This window comes from Mustelus asterias, chromosome 7, assembly GCF_964213995.1.
Source record: "Mustelus asterias chromosome 7, sMusAst1.hap1.1, whole genome shotgun sequence".
Classification (NCBI taxonomy): domain Eukaryota; kingdom Metazoa; phylum Chordata; class Chondrichthyes; order Carcharhiniformes; family Triakidae; genus Mustelus; species Mustelus asterias.
This window is the reverse complement of record NC_135807.1, coordinates 131,238,569-131,256,993: the sequence shown is the minus strand read 5'-3', so window position 1 is coordinate 131,256,993 and position 18,425 is coordinate 131,238,569. Positions and strand designations below refer to the sequence as shown.

The following is an 18,425-nucleotide window of genomic DNA, read 5'->3' as shown; positions in this document are numbered from 1 at the left end:
ACCTCTCCAAACCCCTGTGAGAATCTTTTAAAATACCTCTTCGTTACTCGTCTTAACATCTCTTTATTTCTTGTAATGACTTCAATCAGGCCATTGAGGCTGGCCTATTGGAATATGAACTCCCTGATTAAGGAGTCAATTGATGGGCCAATCAGGGAGTCTTTTCCTTGTATTTAACTGGGAGTGTCAGTTCCTCTGGCACCCCCGAAGGTAGACTGCTCGCACTCTGTGTACTGCTGTTGGAATTGTAAATAAAGGGATTTTGGTGAAGGGACTTCTGCCTCCGAAGACTCATTACACTTCTGTGGGTGGTACATACTGTTGCACAGTTCTTGTCGCCATATTTTGAAAAGGATTTGAATTGAATTGATTTATTATTATCACATGTATTGAGATACAGTGAAAAGTATTGTTTCTTGTGTGCTATACAGCCAAAGCATACCGTTCATAGAGTACATAGGAGAGAAGGAAAGGAGAGGGTGCAGAATATAGTGTTGCAGTTACAGGTAGGGTGAGGAGAAAGATCAGCTTGATGTGTGATAGGACCATTGAAAAGTCTAATGGCAGCAGGGAAGAAGCTATTCTTGAGTCAGTTGGTACGTGTTTTCAGACTTTTTGAATCTTTTCCCTGATGGAAGAAGTTGGAAGAGAGTATATCCACGGTGTGTGGGGTCCTTATGATTATGCTGGCTGCTTTTCCGAAGCAGCCGGAAGTATAGATGGAATCAATAGATGGGAAGCTGGTTTGCGTGATGGACTGGGCTACTCTTTATAGTTTCTTGCGGTCTTGGACAGAGCAGGAGACATACCAAGCTGTGATGCATCCAGAAAGAGTGCTTTCTATGGTGCATCTGTAAAAATTGGTGAGAATCGGAGTGGACATGCTGAATTTCCTTAGCCTTTTGAGAAAATAGAGGCATTGGTGGGCTTTCTTAATTGTATTGTCAGTGTGGAGGGGTCAGGACAGTTTGTTGGTGATCTGGACACCGAGAAACTTGAAGCTCTCGAACATCTCCATTTCATCACCTTTGATGTAGACAGGGGCATGTCCTCCATCATATTTTCTGCAGTTGATGACTATCTCCTTTGTGTTACTGATGTTAAGGGAGAGATTATTGTCATCGTACCAGTTCACCAGATTCTCTATCTCTTTCCTGTACACTGTCTCATCACTGTTTGAGATCCGACCCACTACGGTGGTGTCATCAGCAAACTTGAAAATCAAGTTGGAAGGGAATTTGGCCGCACAGTCATAGGTGTATAAAGGAGCATAGTAAGGGGCTGAGAACACAGCCTTGCGGTGTTGAGGCTAATAATGAAGGTACCATTACCTATCCTTACCGATTTGCAGTCTGTAGGTTAGGAAGATACGATACGATGGCACTGGAGAGAATGTATAAAAGATTTGTAAGGATGATACCAGAAATGGGAGATTATGCCTCTCGGAAGGATTGAGGGGCCGGGTATCTTTCCTCGTTTAAAAAAAAAGACCGAGAGTGACCAGATAGGGGCGTTCAAAATTCTGAAAGGTTTTGATAAGAGTAGTCACGGAGGGTGTGTTTCAGTTGTGAGCCCAAAGCATCAATTAGACCATCAATATCGGAAAAGTCACGATGAGAACACCAATCGGGAATTCAGAAGAAACCTCCTTACCCAAGAAGTGGTGTGAATGTGGAGCTCATCACAAGGCAGGCCGGTAGTTTCCAGATGCATTTAAGGGAAAGTTAGGCAAGCACGTGGGGGAAGAAAGGGGACAGATGGTAGGATGATAGCATTAAATGAGGAAGGAGCTCAAATGGATTATGTTCATTGGACTTTTGAAGAGTGAGAGGGAATTTCATAGAAACTCATAAAATTCTATTGGAGGGGGTAATGACTTCAATGGGGCCCTTGAGGGTGGCCTTTTGGAGTACGAGCTCCCTGATTGAGGTCATAATTACCTGCGCAATCAGGAAGCCTCACCTGTGTGTAAATATGGGAGTGTCAGGTCCACTGGCATTCTGGGATTCTGGCTCAACCTGAAGCACTCTAGGAGTGGAATAGAGTTTGTAAATAAAGGGGATCTTGTGAAGGAACAGCGGCGTCTGAGGAGTTGTTTCAGAGGGGGAGTCTAGAACTAGGGGTCATAGTCTGAGGATAAGGAGTAAACCTATTAGGGCTGAAGTGAGGAGAAATTTCTTCACCCAGCAAGCGGTGGATGTGTGGAATTCACCACCACAGAAAGTAGTTGAGGCCAAAACGTTGTGTGATTTCGAGAAAAAATTAGATACAGCTCTGTGAGACTATGTTTGTATTGCATCCATTAAAATCTGTTATTAGATTTCAAACCCGCGAGTCTTGTTCGTGGGATTAAAATGACCATAATGACAATTTGTGGTTCTAATTAAAGTGGAAGGTGGAAATGTGAATTGTGTTGAGATTTTGTCAGCGATCTTGCATCATGTTACATTAGGAAACACATTTTGGGTGGTTTTGTTCCATTTATCATGAGTTATATCTGTGTTTTATGTTGTTCTATTTCAAAAGGCATAATGAATAATTTTGCATTCTACAGAGAGAGAGAGAGAAAATGGCACCAACAGTCGAATCAAATTGATCATTGCAATAAATACCTATCGGGTGAAGTGTTCTATCATGTTTTTCTTATTGGATTTCAGACCCGAGACCTGATTTGTTTGTTTAGCCGTTGGTAAAATGCTGGATTTAGACTTGGAGCTCACCGGACTGAGTTTGTAATCAGTTTTGAGGCAGTGGTGTTGGGTGATGCAGTGTGTTTACAGTCTTTTGTCTCTGCCACGAGAGGAATGAAAGAATCCGATGCAAAATGTGTCTGAGAATGTGAAGACTAACAGAAGTAAAAGCTTTCCTGCAATTGGCGATAATGATACCAGGAATGTTAAACTGTGTTCTAGCACCCTACACAGCACAGACAGAGGCCATTTGATCCATTGCAAACGTGTCAACTTTTTTAAAATGTTTATTTATTAGTGTCATGAGTAGGCTTACATTAACACCGCTGTGAAGTTACTGTGAAAATCCCCTCGTCGTCACACTCCAGCGCCTGTCGGGTACAGTGAGGGAGAATTTAGCATGGCTAACCAGCCTGTCTTTCGGATTGTGGGAGGAAACCGGAGCACCCGGAGGAAACCCATGGAGACACGGGGGGAATGTGCAGACTCCACGCAGACAGTGACCCGAGCCAGGAATCGAACCCGGGTGAGACAGAAATGTGCCACCTTGCCGCTCCAATTAGAGCTATGCAATTAGTCCCTGCTTTTTTCTCATAACCATTGAAATCTTTCCTCTTCAAATGTGCATCAACTTTGTGAAAGTTACTTTGAATTTGCCTTCAGGCAGTGCATTTCAGATCATCATAAACTTCCTGCATAAGAAGGTTTCTCTCGAATAATCTCTTTTTTTTGGCTAATTATCTTAAATCCGTGTTCTCTGGTTACTGGCCTTTCTACGAGTGGAACCAGGTTTCTCTTTATTCACGCTCATCAAATCCCCTCCTAATTTTCAACATCGCCATTGAATCTCTCCTTAGCTTTTCTGTGGAATGAGAGGAACTCCCTTTGACTGGACATAGAAACATAGAAGGAACAGGAGGAGGCCATTCGGCCCTTCGAGCCTGTTCCGCCATACATTACAATCATGGCTGATCATCCAATTCAACAGCCTAATCCTGCTTTCTCCCCATAATCTTTGATCCCATTCGCCCCAAGTGCTATATGTCTAGCCGCCTCTTGAAAACATTCAATGTTTTGACATCAACTATTTCCTGTGGTAATGAATTCCACAGGCTCACCACTCTATGGGAGAAGAAATGTCTCCTCATCTCCGTCCTAAATGGTATACCCTGAATCCTCAGACTGTGACATCTGGTTCTGGACTCCCCCATCATTGGGAACATCCTCCCTGCATCTACCCTGTCTAGTCCCCTGAGAATTTTATAAATCTCTATGAGATCCCCCTCATTCGCCTGAACTCCAGCGAAAACAATCCTAACCTAGTCAATCTTTCCTCATACTTCAGTCCCACCATCCCCGGAATCAGCCTGGTAAACCTTCGCTGCACTCCCTCAAGAGTAAGAGCATCCTTCCTCAGAAAAGGAGATCAAACTGCACATAATATTCTAGGTGTGGCCTCACTAAGACCTTGGTCTTCTTGGATTCCTGCGCACTCTTCTTCACACCTTGTTGGGGAGGTAGTCTGGCTTGATGGGTTCTGGAGAAAATTACAAGTTGGGGTGGACGCGCAGGCAAACATGTGAACCCAGATGAGTGGTGTTGCACCTGACTCTGCATTGCAAAAAAAACCAGGTCACCAACTTTTTCCACAGCCCTTTTTTTAAATTCATTTGTGGGACAATGGCGTCGCTGGCTGGGCCAGTATTTATTACCCATCCCTAGTTGCCCGAGGGCAGTTGAGAGTCGACCACATTGCTGTGGCTCTGGAGTCACATGTAGGCCAGACCAGATAAGGACGGCAGATTTCCTTCCCTAAAGAACATTACTGAACCAGATGGGTTTTCCGCCAATCGACAATGGTTTCATGGTCATCAGTAGATTCTTAATTCCAGACAGTTTTTATTGAATTTAAATTCCACCAGCTGCCTTGACAGGATTCAAACTCGGATCCCCAGAACACTGGCTAAATTTCTGGATTAATAATCTAGCAACAATACCATTAGGCCATCGCCTCCGCTAAGCTTGAATTGGGGCATTCAGTAGGGCGTTAGATGATTATTTAAGTAGAAACAATGTGCAGGGGTATGGGGGGGGGCGAGGGGGGGGGAGGCAGGAGAATGGCAGTAAGTCATAATGCTTGCTTGGGGAGACGGTGTAGACACGATGGGCCGAATGACCTCCTTCTGTGCCGTAATGCTTCTGAGAGTCAGTACTGTGGGGGAAAAAATAATTTAAAATGCTGGGTGGTAAAATTGTGGTCATTTAAACTCAACGCATCAGTTGGAACATGTCCTTGTAAATACTGCAGCTATCAGTTCTCTCTGTGATGGTAACCATTGTGCGAGAGGGTTGCCGAGGGAAATGGGCTTGTGACTCAGCCTGTGTATCTTAGGAATGAAAGATTGCTTTGGAGAACACAAGATTCATCATAGCAAGATTTCAGGAAGAACCTTGACTTGTGACATATTTGTAACTCGCTGCTATGAAGGTGTCAATTACCCGTCACGATTGATGTATATTTTCATTACTTGCTTTCTGGCAGAGGTTGTACAGTATTTTGCGGCGGATATCGATTGTTTGTTCGGTATTTGCTGAATAATCTGAAAGTAATGGGTGAGTAATTTGCTGGTGAACTGCTTTCTGACTTCCCGTGGCTATCAATTTATTCCTGCAGGATTTCTGTACAGGAGGCTTGAAGAAATCCATTTATATTCAGGGATGGTGCAATAATTGACTCTGGCAGTCCCTTGAGATTATTGTGGTTCATAAACCCTTGTTGTTTTTCATCAGAATCACCCAGATGTATATAATCTTTGATCAATGATGGCAGATGGTATGCAGATAAAAGTGCTGTGGTATACCAGCCACATTGCTTGTTGATTAACCTCTAATAATACTTGTTGTTCTTCTGTGTGAAGGACTATACATCATTAATTCTGAAAACACCAACTGTTGACATATAATGGATTGGCGCTTCTACTCAGTTGCAGCCCAAGAGAGAACATTCTGGAATGATTTCAAGGGAATAATCTAATCTGACGTTTCAGCTAACTTGTGATGTGGCACTTGAGATTCATTCTCGGAGTTTATACTTTGAAATGGTGCGTTTTATTTTGCCCTCCGGAGCCGGATTAGGACCTGGCATCAGGAAATGCTGGAAAATGCTCAGCAGGTCAAGCTGTGGAGAGGGAATTGGAGTTGATGTTTAGAGTGACTTTTTAAAGTTTATTCATTAGTATCAGGAGTAGGCATACGTTACACTGCAATGAAGTTACTGTGAAAATCCGCTAGTTGCCACACTCCGGCGCCTGTCCGGGTACACTGAGGGAGAATTTAGCATGGCCAATGCACTCTAACCAGTATGTCTTTCGGACTGTGGGAGGAACCCAGAGCACCCGGAGGAAACCCACGCAGACACGTGGAGAACGTGCAGATTTCGCACAGTGACCCAAGCTGGGAATTGAACTCAGGTCCCTGGCGCTGTGAGGCAACAGTGTTAAACACTATGCCACTCGCAAATCTTCATTCCCTGACCTTTCAACAGAACTGGGAGAGGTTTCGAGATTTAACAGTTTAGGAGGAAGGACAGAGGCGGGAAAGGAGGGGATGGGGGGGAGATGTGTCTGTGATGGAACAAGACTCCTGTGTGGAGTTTGCATATTCTCCCCCTGTCTGCGTGGGTTTCCTCCGGGTGCTCCGGTTTCCTCCCACAGTCCAAAGATATGCAGGTTAGGTGCATTGGGCATGCTAAATTCTCCCTCAGTGTACCCGAACAGGCACCTAGGGGATTTTCACAGTAACTTCATTGCAGTGTGAATGTAAGGCTACTTGTGACTAATAAATAAACTTTTAATTTTAAGAGGGAAGGTTTGTGTTCCAGGGTGGAAGGCAGGGCTGATTAAATGACAGAAGGCTTCATGGTGCAGTCATAGCAACTCGTGTTCATATTGGACATTTACAATAATAAAACCTGGTGCTTCGTAAGAGCAATCTAAAACACAACATGACAGTTTTTAAGAGCACAGCTCATGTTAAATGTTAGGATATTCCAAATGTCAGAAGGGAACCTTGAAGTGACTGCTCTCAACTATCTTTTGCAATTTGTATTGTTGCGGGCTATGATGTCAGCCCTTTAATTGATAACTTTACCCTTCAAGTAACCAGACCAAGTCATGAAGTTCTGTTAAACAGCTGTTTTAATATAAGATATAGCAAGGACGCTGGAAAGCTCACATCTCTGCAGTTAGCCAGAGTGGCGTTTTCCGAGATAGATAAGCAATAATAGTTTTCAAATTTGATTATAGGTAACTAGGATATACCAATCACCATCACTTTACGCTTGCTTCGTTATAATATCCAATCAATGTGAAAACGTAATACATCATTGCTACAATTTATCAAAGTCCATTGTGCGTGGGGATCACTCACTTTTTCTTTCAAGTTCTTTAAAGTTTATTTAGTCACAAGTAAGGCTTACATTAATACTGCAATGAAGTTACTGTGAAATTCCCCTAGTCGCCACATTCCAGCACCTGTTAGGGTCAATGCACCTAACCAGCACGTCTTTCAGAATGTGGGAGGAAACCAGAGCACTCAGAGGAAACCCAAGCAGACACGGGGAGAACGTGCAAACTCCACACAGGCAGTGACCCAAACCGGGAACTGAACCCGGGTCCCTGGTGCTGTGAAGCAGCAGTGCTAACCACTGTGCTACCGTGCCGCCTAGTATTCCTAGTTACAGATGTCTGATTCCATGAGCTTTGCCCAGACTAATGGCCTTGATGCCTACCTGTGAAGGCTCTTAAAAGAAAGCCTTTGTTTTTCATCAGAGCTTGTGTGATTTTTAATCTTATGGTGATTATTAACCCTTTCCGATATCCTCTGAGGAATGATATGCAAACCAGTTTAGGATGTCCCAGATGTTTTATGATGGTTTTAAACAAAATAAATGTTTATTAAACAGTAAAACACACAAGAAAGCCAACTAAAAGTATACTTAACTACCTTAATGATTATACACAGTGTTCAGGATTTGCCGGCTGTTCGTGCCCTGCTGCCGCTACGAGCGAGGACGGGGAATTTGGCGCTCTGCCAAATCTCCATTCACTGCAGCAGGGTCAGAAAATCCCATCGGCGTGAATGGCCAGAGAATCTCACCCAGTATCTTTAAATTTATCCAGTTCAAAATGCCCCTATTTTCATAACCTCAGAGCTAAACCTGCCCAAGCAGCATCCCATAGGTTTTAAAGATAAAGCAAAATCCAGCAATAGTTACCACACCTGGCACCTATATCATTGTGGGGTTGCTTCCGACTTAGGCTAGAGACAGCTGGCTTCTCAAACAGGCTTTCTCCAGGCCTGTTGGGAGTGGCCACAGCTTGCTACTGTGGGCCGCGGTCTCAAAACAACTCTCTTGCATAGAGTGAATTTATCTGTGATGTCCAAAGATGTGCGGGTTAGGTTGATTGACCATGCTAAAATTGCCCCTTAGTGTCCTGAGATGCGTAGGTAAGAGGGATTAGCGGAAAATATGTAGGGATATGGGGGTATTGTGGGATTGTGGTCGGTGCAGACTCGATGGGCCAAATGGCCTCTTTCTGCACTGTAGGGTTTCTATGATTCTTTCTATGATTCCTGGGACATGGGTCACTGGCTGGCCAGCATTTATTGCCCATCCCTAGTTGCCCTTGGAGGACAGTTGACAGTCAACCACATTGCGGTGGCTCTGGAGTCACATGTAGGCCAGACCAGGTAAGGACGGCAGATTTCCTTCCCTAAAGGACATTGGTGAACCAGATGGGTTTTTCCAACAATCGACAATGGTTTCATGGTCATCTGTAGGTTCTTAATTCCAGATTTGTTTAATTTTTGAATTCAAATTCTCACCATCTGTCATGGTGAGATTTGAACTCGGGTCCCCAGAACATGAGCTGAGTTTCTGGATTAATAATCGAAGGATCATACCAATATATCGCCTCCCCGATATATTGTTTTTCGTTTTGATCTTCCCTTATCTGAACTTCTCAGAAGTTACTCCTAATTACATTTATGACATGAATTCACTTTTTCCAAAGAAAGTGTGACATTCGCCCCCATCTTCTCTTGAACTTTTACCTTCTTGACTTTAACTTTTGACACTCCGTCCCCCATTATTACCAACTTACTTTAGGTAAACATTTGTTTACAGTGTTGCCAAGGTAATCAGCATATCAAAACTAGCTCCATCAACTCAGTCAAACTGTTTCTTCTATAATTTCCACATTAAGATAGTTTGTTGGTCTTTAAACATTTAACCACCGAAACGCATTCCCAATTATTGAATTTTTTAAACCGTTGATCATGATTTCCTAACGCAATGGGTCCCATAAGGTGATATTAGGCCAGATGCTCTAAAACTCCTCTTAAAGGAGGAAAACGAGGTGGAAAGGTATGGGGAGGGTATTCCAGAGTTTAGAGCCTACAAAACTGAAGCCATGGCATAGAATCCTACAGTGCAGAAGGAGGCCATTCGGCCCATAGAGTCTGCACCGACCACAATCCCACCCAGGCCCTATCTCCATACCTCCATGCATGTACCCTAACTAGTCCCCCTGACACTAAGGGACAAGTTAGCATGGCCAATCCACCTAACCCGCACATCTTGTGGGAGGACCCCCGAGCACCCAGAGGAAACCCACTCAGACACGGGGAGAACGTGTAAACTCCACACACAGTCACCCAAGCCGGGAATCGAACCTGGTCCCTGGTGCTGTGAGGCAGCAGTGCTAACCACTGTGCTACCGTGCCACACCATGCATGCTTTGGTCGAGCCATTAAAGTTGGGGATACTCAAGAGGCCAGAATTAGATGAACACTGAGGTCTGACGGTTGCAGGGCAGGAGAAGATTACAGTGGAGGATAAGACCAAGGAGGGATTTGAAAACAATGATGAGAATTTTAACCGTTTGACTGGTAACCCAGTGTAGGGCAGCGAGCGCAGGGTGATAGGTAAATGAAACTTGGTGTAAGTTGAGGCATGGGCAGAAAGGCTTTGGATGAACCTCAAGTTTACAGAGGGTAGGACATGAGAGACCAGCCAAGAACACATTGTAATAGTAAGGTCCAGAGAAAACAGAAGCGTGAATGAGATTTTCAGGAGCAGCGACAGGGACAGCATGGGGTAGTTTCACAGAGGTTCTGGATGATCTTTGTGATGGTACCAATATATGGCCAAAATTGTATATCCGGGTCAGATGTGACATAAAGTTAAAGACCAGTCTGGTTTAGTCTAAGACAGCTGGGAATGGAATTTGGAATGGGGAGGGAAGACAATGGCTAACATTCCCAATATTTAATTGGTTGAAAGTTCGGCTTATCCAGAATTGAATGTCAGGTGAACGATCTGATAATGGAGGAGTTGAGAGAGGTGGCGGGGAAGGAGAGCTGGAGGTCATCGGCATGCATCGAATCATAGAATTCTACAGGGCAGAGAGAGGGGACATTCAGCCCATCAAGCCTGCACCATGGCAATCCCATCCACAACCATACCCCCCCCCCCCCCCCCCCTCCATGTTTACTCTGCTGGTCCCCCTGACATTAAGAGCTAATTTAGCATGGCCAATTAACCTAATCCACACATCTTTGGACTACATGTGGTAACCAATGCTGGGCTTCCGGATGATATCACTGAAGGGCGGCATATAGGTGAGAAATAGGAGGGGGCCAAGGGTAGATTCTTGAGGAACACCAGAGGTAACGGTGATGGAGCAGAAAGAGAAGACACTGCATGTGCTTCTCTCGTTATGGTTAGATAAGTATGGAACCGGAGAAGAGCGGTCCTCCACCCAGTTGAAGGACAGCAGAGAGGCATTGGAGAAGGATGATGTGGTCAGCCTTGTCAAAGGCCGCCGACATGTCGAGCAGGGTGAGGAGGGATCATTTACCTCTGTCATAGTCGCGTAGGATTTAATTTGTGACTTTGTAGGAGATTTGATTCATTATTGTCACACGTATTTGGATACGGTGAAAAGTATTGTTTCTTGCGTGCTATATATGTGAAACATACCGTTCATAGAGTACAAAGGGGGAAGGAAAGGGGAGAGTGAGAATGTAGTCATAGCTAGGGTGTAGAGAAACATCAGCTTAATATAAGGTAGGTCCATTCAGAAATCTGATGGCAGCAGGGAAGAAGCTATTCTTGAGTCGGTTGGTACGTGATTTCAGACTTCTGTATCTTTTTCCCGACGAAAGAAGATGGAAGAGAGAATATCCAGGGTGTGCGGGGTCCTTGATTATGTTGGCTGCTTTCCCGAGGCAGCAGGAAGTGTAGATGGAGTCAGTAGATGGGAGGTTGGTTTGCATGATGGATTAGGCTATGTTCACAACCCTGTCAGGTTTCTTGCGATCCTGTGGTGCAGGTGCCATATCAAACTGTGATACAACTGAAAAGGATGCTTTCAATGGGTGGCACAGTGGCACTGCTGCCTCACAGAGCCAAGGACCCAGATTCGATTCCCGGCTTGGGTGACTGTGTGGAGTTTGCACATTCTCCCCATATCTGCGTGGATTTCCCCCGGGTGCTCCGGTTTCCTCCCACAGTCCAAAGATGTGCGAGTTGGTGGATTGGCCATGCTAAATTGTCCATTGGTGTCAGGGGGATTAGCAGGGTAAATATATGGGGTTTCAGAGATTGTTGGTGGTGCAGTTTCGATGGGCTGAATGGCCTCCTTCTGCACTGTGGGGATTCTATGAGAATGGCGCATCTGTTAAAAATTGTTGTGTGCCATAGCGGACATGCCAAATTTCCTTAGCCTTCTGAGAAAGTAGAGGCGTTGGTGGGCTTTCTTAACTATAGCGTCGGCATGGAGGGACCAGGACACATTGTTGACAGCTATTTCAGTATTGTGGCAAGTGTGAAAATCTGATTGGAGGGATTCAAACACTATGAGTCTGAGGAAAGATGGGCGGTGGGAGGTGATAACAGGTTCAGGGGCTTTGGAGAAGAAAGAAAGGTTGGAGAGGGGGGCTTTGGTTTGTAATGATGATGGGACCCGGGATTGATTTTTCTTGAGGAGAATTGGCATGATGTGAAATGAATTAGGTCAAAACTCAAGTGTTTGAATCCCTCCAGTCTGGTTTTCACTCCTGCCACAGTAAGAAAAAGTCACAATTCACTTGGTGTAAATCTCAGCCTTGCTGAAAATATTTCCAACTATTTCACGAGGGGGTTGTGCCGTCAGCAACTCCAGTACAATAAGGACAAACTTGTTTCCAATAAATCTTGTCAGGAAAATTCAGGGAAATTTCTTCACTTGGTGGTTAGAATGCCGAAAATGAGTAGTTCTGGCAAACATCAAAAGGAAACTAGATGAGTGTGCAAGAGAAAAGGGGATAGAAAGAAATGCTGAGAGCCAGGAGATGGAATGGCAGGAGACTCTTGTGGGGCATAAACACTACCACAGAGTTCTGCAGAAGATTCCTTGAGACTCAAAACATTAACTCTGTTTCTGTCCACATACAGTCCAAAGATGTGCGGGTTCGGTGGATTGGCCATGCGAAAAATAGCCCCTTAGTGTCAGGGGGACTAGCTAGGGTAAATGCATGGGGCTATGGGGATAGGGCCTGAGTAGGGTTGTGGTCGGCGCAGACTTGATGGGCCAAATGGTCTCCTTCTGCACTGTAGGATTCTATGATTCTATATGCTGAGTTTATCCAGCATTTTACTCCCACAGAGTAATTGGGCTGAATGGCCTGCTTCTGTGCTGCTTAGTCTGGGTAGTTCTCTGCATCTAGCAAGGGACAATGTAGGCAAACCTTTTTTATTTAACACCCTTCCTTCTCCCCACCGCTGCACATGATTCACTCACAGAAACTTGAATGTGACAGGTTTCTGGGCTGCAATTCAGGGCTGGCTTTTGCATTAATTTCAATTTGCGTAGATTTGACATGTTGAAATCTCTTGGCGAAAGTGACAGGGGGCAAAAATGCTGGCAACCTTTGAGCTGCAGAAAGCATTTTGCTACCGCGTCCATATGGTGATTTCTGCTTCGAGGGAACGGCAGTTAGGTTGGAATGTGCACCCAACAAAACTCCGAGATTCTGCCTCATCCTGTCCTGTGGCGGATGAGAGAACATTCAACCTCCTGTCCTGCAGAGACTCCTTTGTAGAAAAGGACTCCTATGTTAAGGAAGTTGCTGCCCCCTCGCCCCGAACATCCACTTATCTTTTCAATCACTTCCCAGATTTATTGGAAGTGCTAATCTCACTTGGTTCCTCTTACATTGGAATGCATTTTCATTGGCAGCATGACAGAAGCGCTTCTGATTATCAGGATAATGAGCCCTTCCTGCCATGTATAATGTAGACGTGAATGTTTTACACATTTTACAAGGACAGGTCGGCATGCTTAGGGTGAAGTAGATCTGTTAGGCAAGTATTACCCCTACTGTGGCCTCCCGCAACATTCTAAATCACGTAGCATTTAGATCTCCTCCCATTTGGCGATACGGTGGCACAGTGGTTAGCACTGCTACCTCATAGTGCCAGGGACCCAGGTTCAATTCTGGCCTCGGGTCACTGTCTTTGTGGAGTTTGCACATTCATCTGCGTGGGTTTCCTCCGGATGCTCCAGTTTCCTCCCACAGTCCAAAGATGCGCAAGTTAGGTTGATTGGTCATGCTAAAATGACCCTTGGTGTCAAGGGATTAGCAGAGTGTAAATATGTGGGGTTACGGGAATAGGGCCTGGATGGGATTATGGTCGGTGCAGACTCGATGGGCCAAATGGCTTCCTTCTGTACTGTCGGGATTTTATGATTGTTACGCACTTGATCATGGGCTGGGAATGGGGAGACGCAGATCTTTAAAAATTCTTTCACGGGATGTGGGCATCGCTGGCTAGGCCAGTATTTATTGCCCACCCCTCTAATTTCCCTTGAGAAGGTGGTGGTGAGCGGCCATCTTGAACTCCTGCAATCCTTGTGGCGTAGGTATACCCACAGCGCTGTTAGGGAGGGAGTTCCAGGATTTTGACCCGTTGACGTACATTAGAGTGCAAAGCCACATTGGTACGTGAGAGTAGTGAATTAACACGTGAGAGTAGTGAATTAACACGTGAGAGTAGTGAATTAACAGGAAGATGCTGGTTGGAGAGGTTGAGAAAGAACACAGAGGATCTTGGAGAGGGAGAAATATAATGACATGAAAGAACGTACAGCGATTTTGAGAAAGCTGAAGTGAAAAATAAAATCAGGAGATGGTCAAAATGCTCAACAGGTCAGGCAGCATCTGTGGTGAGAGAAGCAGAGTTGATGGACGAGATTCTCTGGAATCATCTGTGGTGGGACCCATTGCAAGCAAGAATGAGAAAATTTGGCGTACCAGCCAAAACTCCATTCTCTTTCGGTGGCGCAGGAGAATCCCAGCCGCGAATGAGGATGGAAGACTTCAGTCAATATTTCAGATCAATAGCCTTTAGAGATCTAATGCATTGATCCTAGCATAACTTCACACACTTGTTTTTCCCTTTGGGAAGTTGATTGATTGATTTGACTTATTATTGTCACATGTATTGGGATACAGTGAAACGTATTGTTTCTTGCGCGCTATACAGACAAAGTATACAGTTCGTAGAGTACATAGGGGAGAAGGAAAGGAGAGAGTGCAGAATGTAGTGTTACAGGGTGTAGAGAAAGATCAACTTAATATAAGGTTGGTCCGTTCAAAAGTCTGATGACAGCAGGGAAGAAGCTGTTCTTGTGTCAGTTGATACGTGACCTCAGACTTTTGTATCTTTTTCCCGATGGAAGAGGATGGAAGAGAGAATGCCTGGGATGCGCGGGGTCCTTGATTATGCTGGCTGCTTTGCCGAGGCAGTGGGAAGTGTAGACAGAGTCAATGGATGGGAGGCTGGTTTGCATGATGGACTGGGGGTTTCTTTCACAACCTTTTGTACTTTCTTGCGGTCTTGGGCAGAGCAGGAGCCATACCAAGCTGTGATACAACCAGAAAGACTGCTTTCTAACTTGGTAGTAGAAGAAGAAACATTCAAAACAAAGATTAAAAAGAACAAAGAAACTTGTGTCACTTTAGTTTGCCATCTTTAAGATTATTGATTACTTGCAGCTCTTGGCCGATTGATATATTGGAGACCAAGACATTTCTTTTGGCAGGTTTGTCACAAGAGTGTCAATTCTTGCAGCCATGGCAAACAATGGGCAATGATATGAAGGGATGGATGGTGCTTTGTCTATCCCTGTTGGGAACACAGTGTCGTAATAAGAAAATCTTTCTTATCATTGCAGGGACGGAGAAGGTTCGGCAAGCGCAGGCCTGTAAACATCTCCACGTGGTAAATCCGGACTGGTTATGGAGCTCGCTGGAACGGTGGGAAAGAGTCGATGAAAAGCTATTCCCACTGAAAGAAGAGTACGGCAAAACTCAAAGGTAAACAGTGACCACTTGCTTTTGCACAGACGTCTTTAACTCAGCAAAACATTCCAAAGTGCTTCACGTTCAAGATTAACGTTTATTTATCAGTGCCACAAGTAGGCTTACATTAACACTGCAATGAAGTTAATGTGAAAATCCCCTAGTCGCCACACTCCGGCGCCTGATCGGGTACACTGAGGGAGAATTTAGCACGGCCAATGCACCTAACCAGCACATCTTTTAGACTGTGTGAGGAAACCGGAGCACTCGGAGGAAACCCACACAGAAAGGAGGAGAACGTGCAAACTCCGCACAGGCAGTGACCCAAGCCGGGAATCGAACCTGGGTCCCAGGTGCTGTGAGGCAGCAGTACTAATGTTGCGAAGTTGAGTAGAGTAATTGTAAAATGCTAGGGGGGAAAAGCAGCATGGTCCCTTTAAAAGGTGGCGCTTGTTTTGTGCTTAGAGAGTTTTAAAAAAAATACAAGTACACAGAGAGCCCAAACTGAAACATTTGTATCGAAAGGCCAAGCAGCAGTTTTACCAAGACAACAGGCTTTTGAATTTAGCCAATCAATTTGAATCAGGCACTTAGATACCAAGAACCTATTAAATTTAAATCTGATGGTTTCAACAACCTAGGACCAGTCCTATTGTGGGAAATATTGATATGTCATCACACATATAAAAGAAGGGACCAGTGGGACAAAAAGAGAGAGAGCAATTGCCACCTGCCAGAGATAACAGCTCAGAGCTCTCTCTCCTTCTGTCTCTCTCTTTCTCTTTCTCTAGAGAGAGAGAGAGAGAGGTAGAGAGAGAATCGCTGGCTCTCATAGCTTCATCTATGTCTTAGAGAAAGCACCATCTAGATATCAAAGGTACAAAGATATTCTTCCAGGCAGAAGAATCAACAGAGAAGGCCCAGAATATTCCGGTGGATGCAAAACCTGGTTGTAATTTAGAGGGTGACTAAATTCTATTTTTGTTAGCAAGTGGGAATTGTATTTATTTGAACAGTATTCCATTAGAATCTTGTTTTATTGGGGAATAGTTAACAGTTGGAAGGGATTTATTCGGTTTGTTAATTTGTTCACTGTCAGATGAATTGTTACGTGTTGATTGTAGGGAGAGTGTCAGGGAATTATTTTGTATTTAACCACTCGAAGGCGCTGAAGAGCAGGTCACACCACTTCACTCACACTTCTTACAGATTATAAGGTGAGGTACTCCTCTTTGGGTGTTTCGGTGTTAGTCCTCAGAGGGGGAGATCGACCTCCGCTTTATAACACGAACCACCGTGCCTCTCCAGCTAGGCACAGTCAGGCAAGACTGGATGCTGCGCCACAGAAGGAGATAAGAGCAGACCGAAAGCTTGGCCAAGGATTTGGGTCTTGAAAGACGAGAGAGAGAGAGATGGGGAAGCACAGGGGTTTAGAGATGGAATTCTAGCCAGGCGGGGAAAGGTCACTGATGGTTGCCTACAAGATGCCAAAATTGGAGGAATGTAAATGTCCTGAAGGTTTGTGGGCCGCACAAGTTACCAAAGTGAGGGGGAGCAGGGCCCTGAAAAGATCTGAATGTGCAGATAGGAATTTTAAGTTTGAGGCACTGGGGGGACTGATAATCAGTCTAGGTCAACATGGTCTTGAGCGATCGGTGAGTGCGACTTAGTCCGTGATAAGATATGGGCAGCATAGTTTTGGGTGATCTGAAGTTTGCAAAGGGTAGAGTTCGATAGGACAGCTAGGAGAGCATTGGAATCGTTGAATCTGGAGGCGACCGACACCAAGATGATTTAGGAGGGGAGATTGGAGAGGTGGGGACTCTTCAAGAAGGGAACAAGAAAAAAGATGGAAAATTATAGGCCAATTAGCCTAACCTCAGTTGTTGGCAAAATTCTAGAATCCATCGTTAAGGATGAGATTTCTAAATTCTTGGAAGTGCAGGGTCGGATTAAGACAAGTCAGCATGGATTTAGTAAGGGGAGGTCGTGCCTGACAAACCTGTTAGAGTTCTTTGAAGAGATAACAAATAGGTTAGACCAAGGAGAGCCAATGGATGTTATCTATCTTGACTTCCAAAAGGCTTTTGACAAGGTGCCTCACGGGAGACTGCTGAGTAAAATAAGGGCCCATGGTATTCGAGGCAAGGTACTAACATGGATTGACGATTGGCTGTCAGACAGAAGGCAGAGAGTTGGGATAAAAGGTTCTTTCTCAGAATGGCAACCGGTGACAAGTGGTGTCCCGCAGGGTTCAGTGTTGGGGCCACAGCTGTTCTCTTTATATATTAACGATCTAGATGACGGGACTGGGAGCATTCTGGCCAAGTTTGCCGATGATACAAAGATAGGTGGAGGGGCAGGTAGTATTGAGGAGGTGGGGAGGCTGCAGAAAGATTTAGACAGTTTAGGAGAGTGGTCCAAGAAGTGGCTGATGAAATTCAACGTGGGCAAGTGCGAGGTCGTACACTTTGGAAAAAAGAATAGAGGCATGGACTATTTTCTAAACGGTGACAAAATTCATAATGCTAAAGTGCAAAGGGACTTGGGAGTCCTAGTCCAGGATTCTCTAAAGGTAAACTTGCAGGTTGAGTCCGTAATTAAGAAAGCAAATGTAATGTTGTCATTTATCTCAAGAGGCTTGGAATACAAAAGCAGGGATGTACTTCTGAGGCTTTATAAAGCACTGGTTAGGCCCCATTTGGAGTACTGTGAGCAATTTTGGGCCCCACACCTCAGGAAGGACATACTGGCACTGGAGCGGGTCCAGCGGAGATTCACACGGATGATCCCAGGAATGGTAGGCCTGACATACGATGAACGTCTGAGGATCGTGGGATTATATTCATTGGAGTTTAGGAGGTTGAGGGGAGATCTGATAGAAACTTACAAGATAATGAACGGCTTAGATAGGATGGACGTAGGGAAGTTGTTTCCATTAACAGGGGAGACTAGGACGCGGGGGCACAGCCTTAGAATAAAAGGGAGTCACTTTAGAACAGAGATGAGGAGAAATTTCTTCAGCCAGAGAGTGGTGGGTCTGTGGAATTCATTGCCACAGAGGGCTGTGGAGGCCGAGACGTTGAGCGTCTTCAAGACAGAAATTGATAAATTCTTGATTTCTCGAGGAATTAAGGGCTATGGGGAGAGAGCGGGTAAATGGAGTTGAAATCAACCATGATTGAATGGTGGAGTGGACTCGATGGGCCGAATGGCCTTACTTCCGCTCCTATGTCTTATGGTCTTCTCTTTGGAGAGGGTAGGGCTAAGAGGAGATTAGATAGAGATGTTCAAAATCAAGAGGGGGCTGGACAGGGTAGGTAGGGA

The 18,425-nt window shown here is 44.9% G+C and overlaps 1 protein-coding gene across 1 annotated transcript in view; it reads left to right on the top strand.

Annotated features, from left to right (window-relative positions):
- The window catches only part of ctdp1 (CTD (carboxy-terminal domain, RNA polymerase II, polypeptide A) phosphatase, subunit 1), a 334,539-nt gene that overhangs the window by 100,688 nt on the left and 215,426 nt on the right, over nucleotides 1–18,425 (top strand). Inside the window, exon 9 of the mRNA XM_078216841.1 lies at nucleotides 14,972–15,113. Coding sequence (XP_078072967.1) covers nucleotides 14,972–15,113 — 142 coding nt within the window. The remainder of the gene's footprint in view (nucleotides 1–14,971; nucleotides 15,114–18,425) is intronic.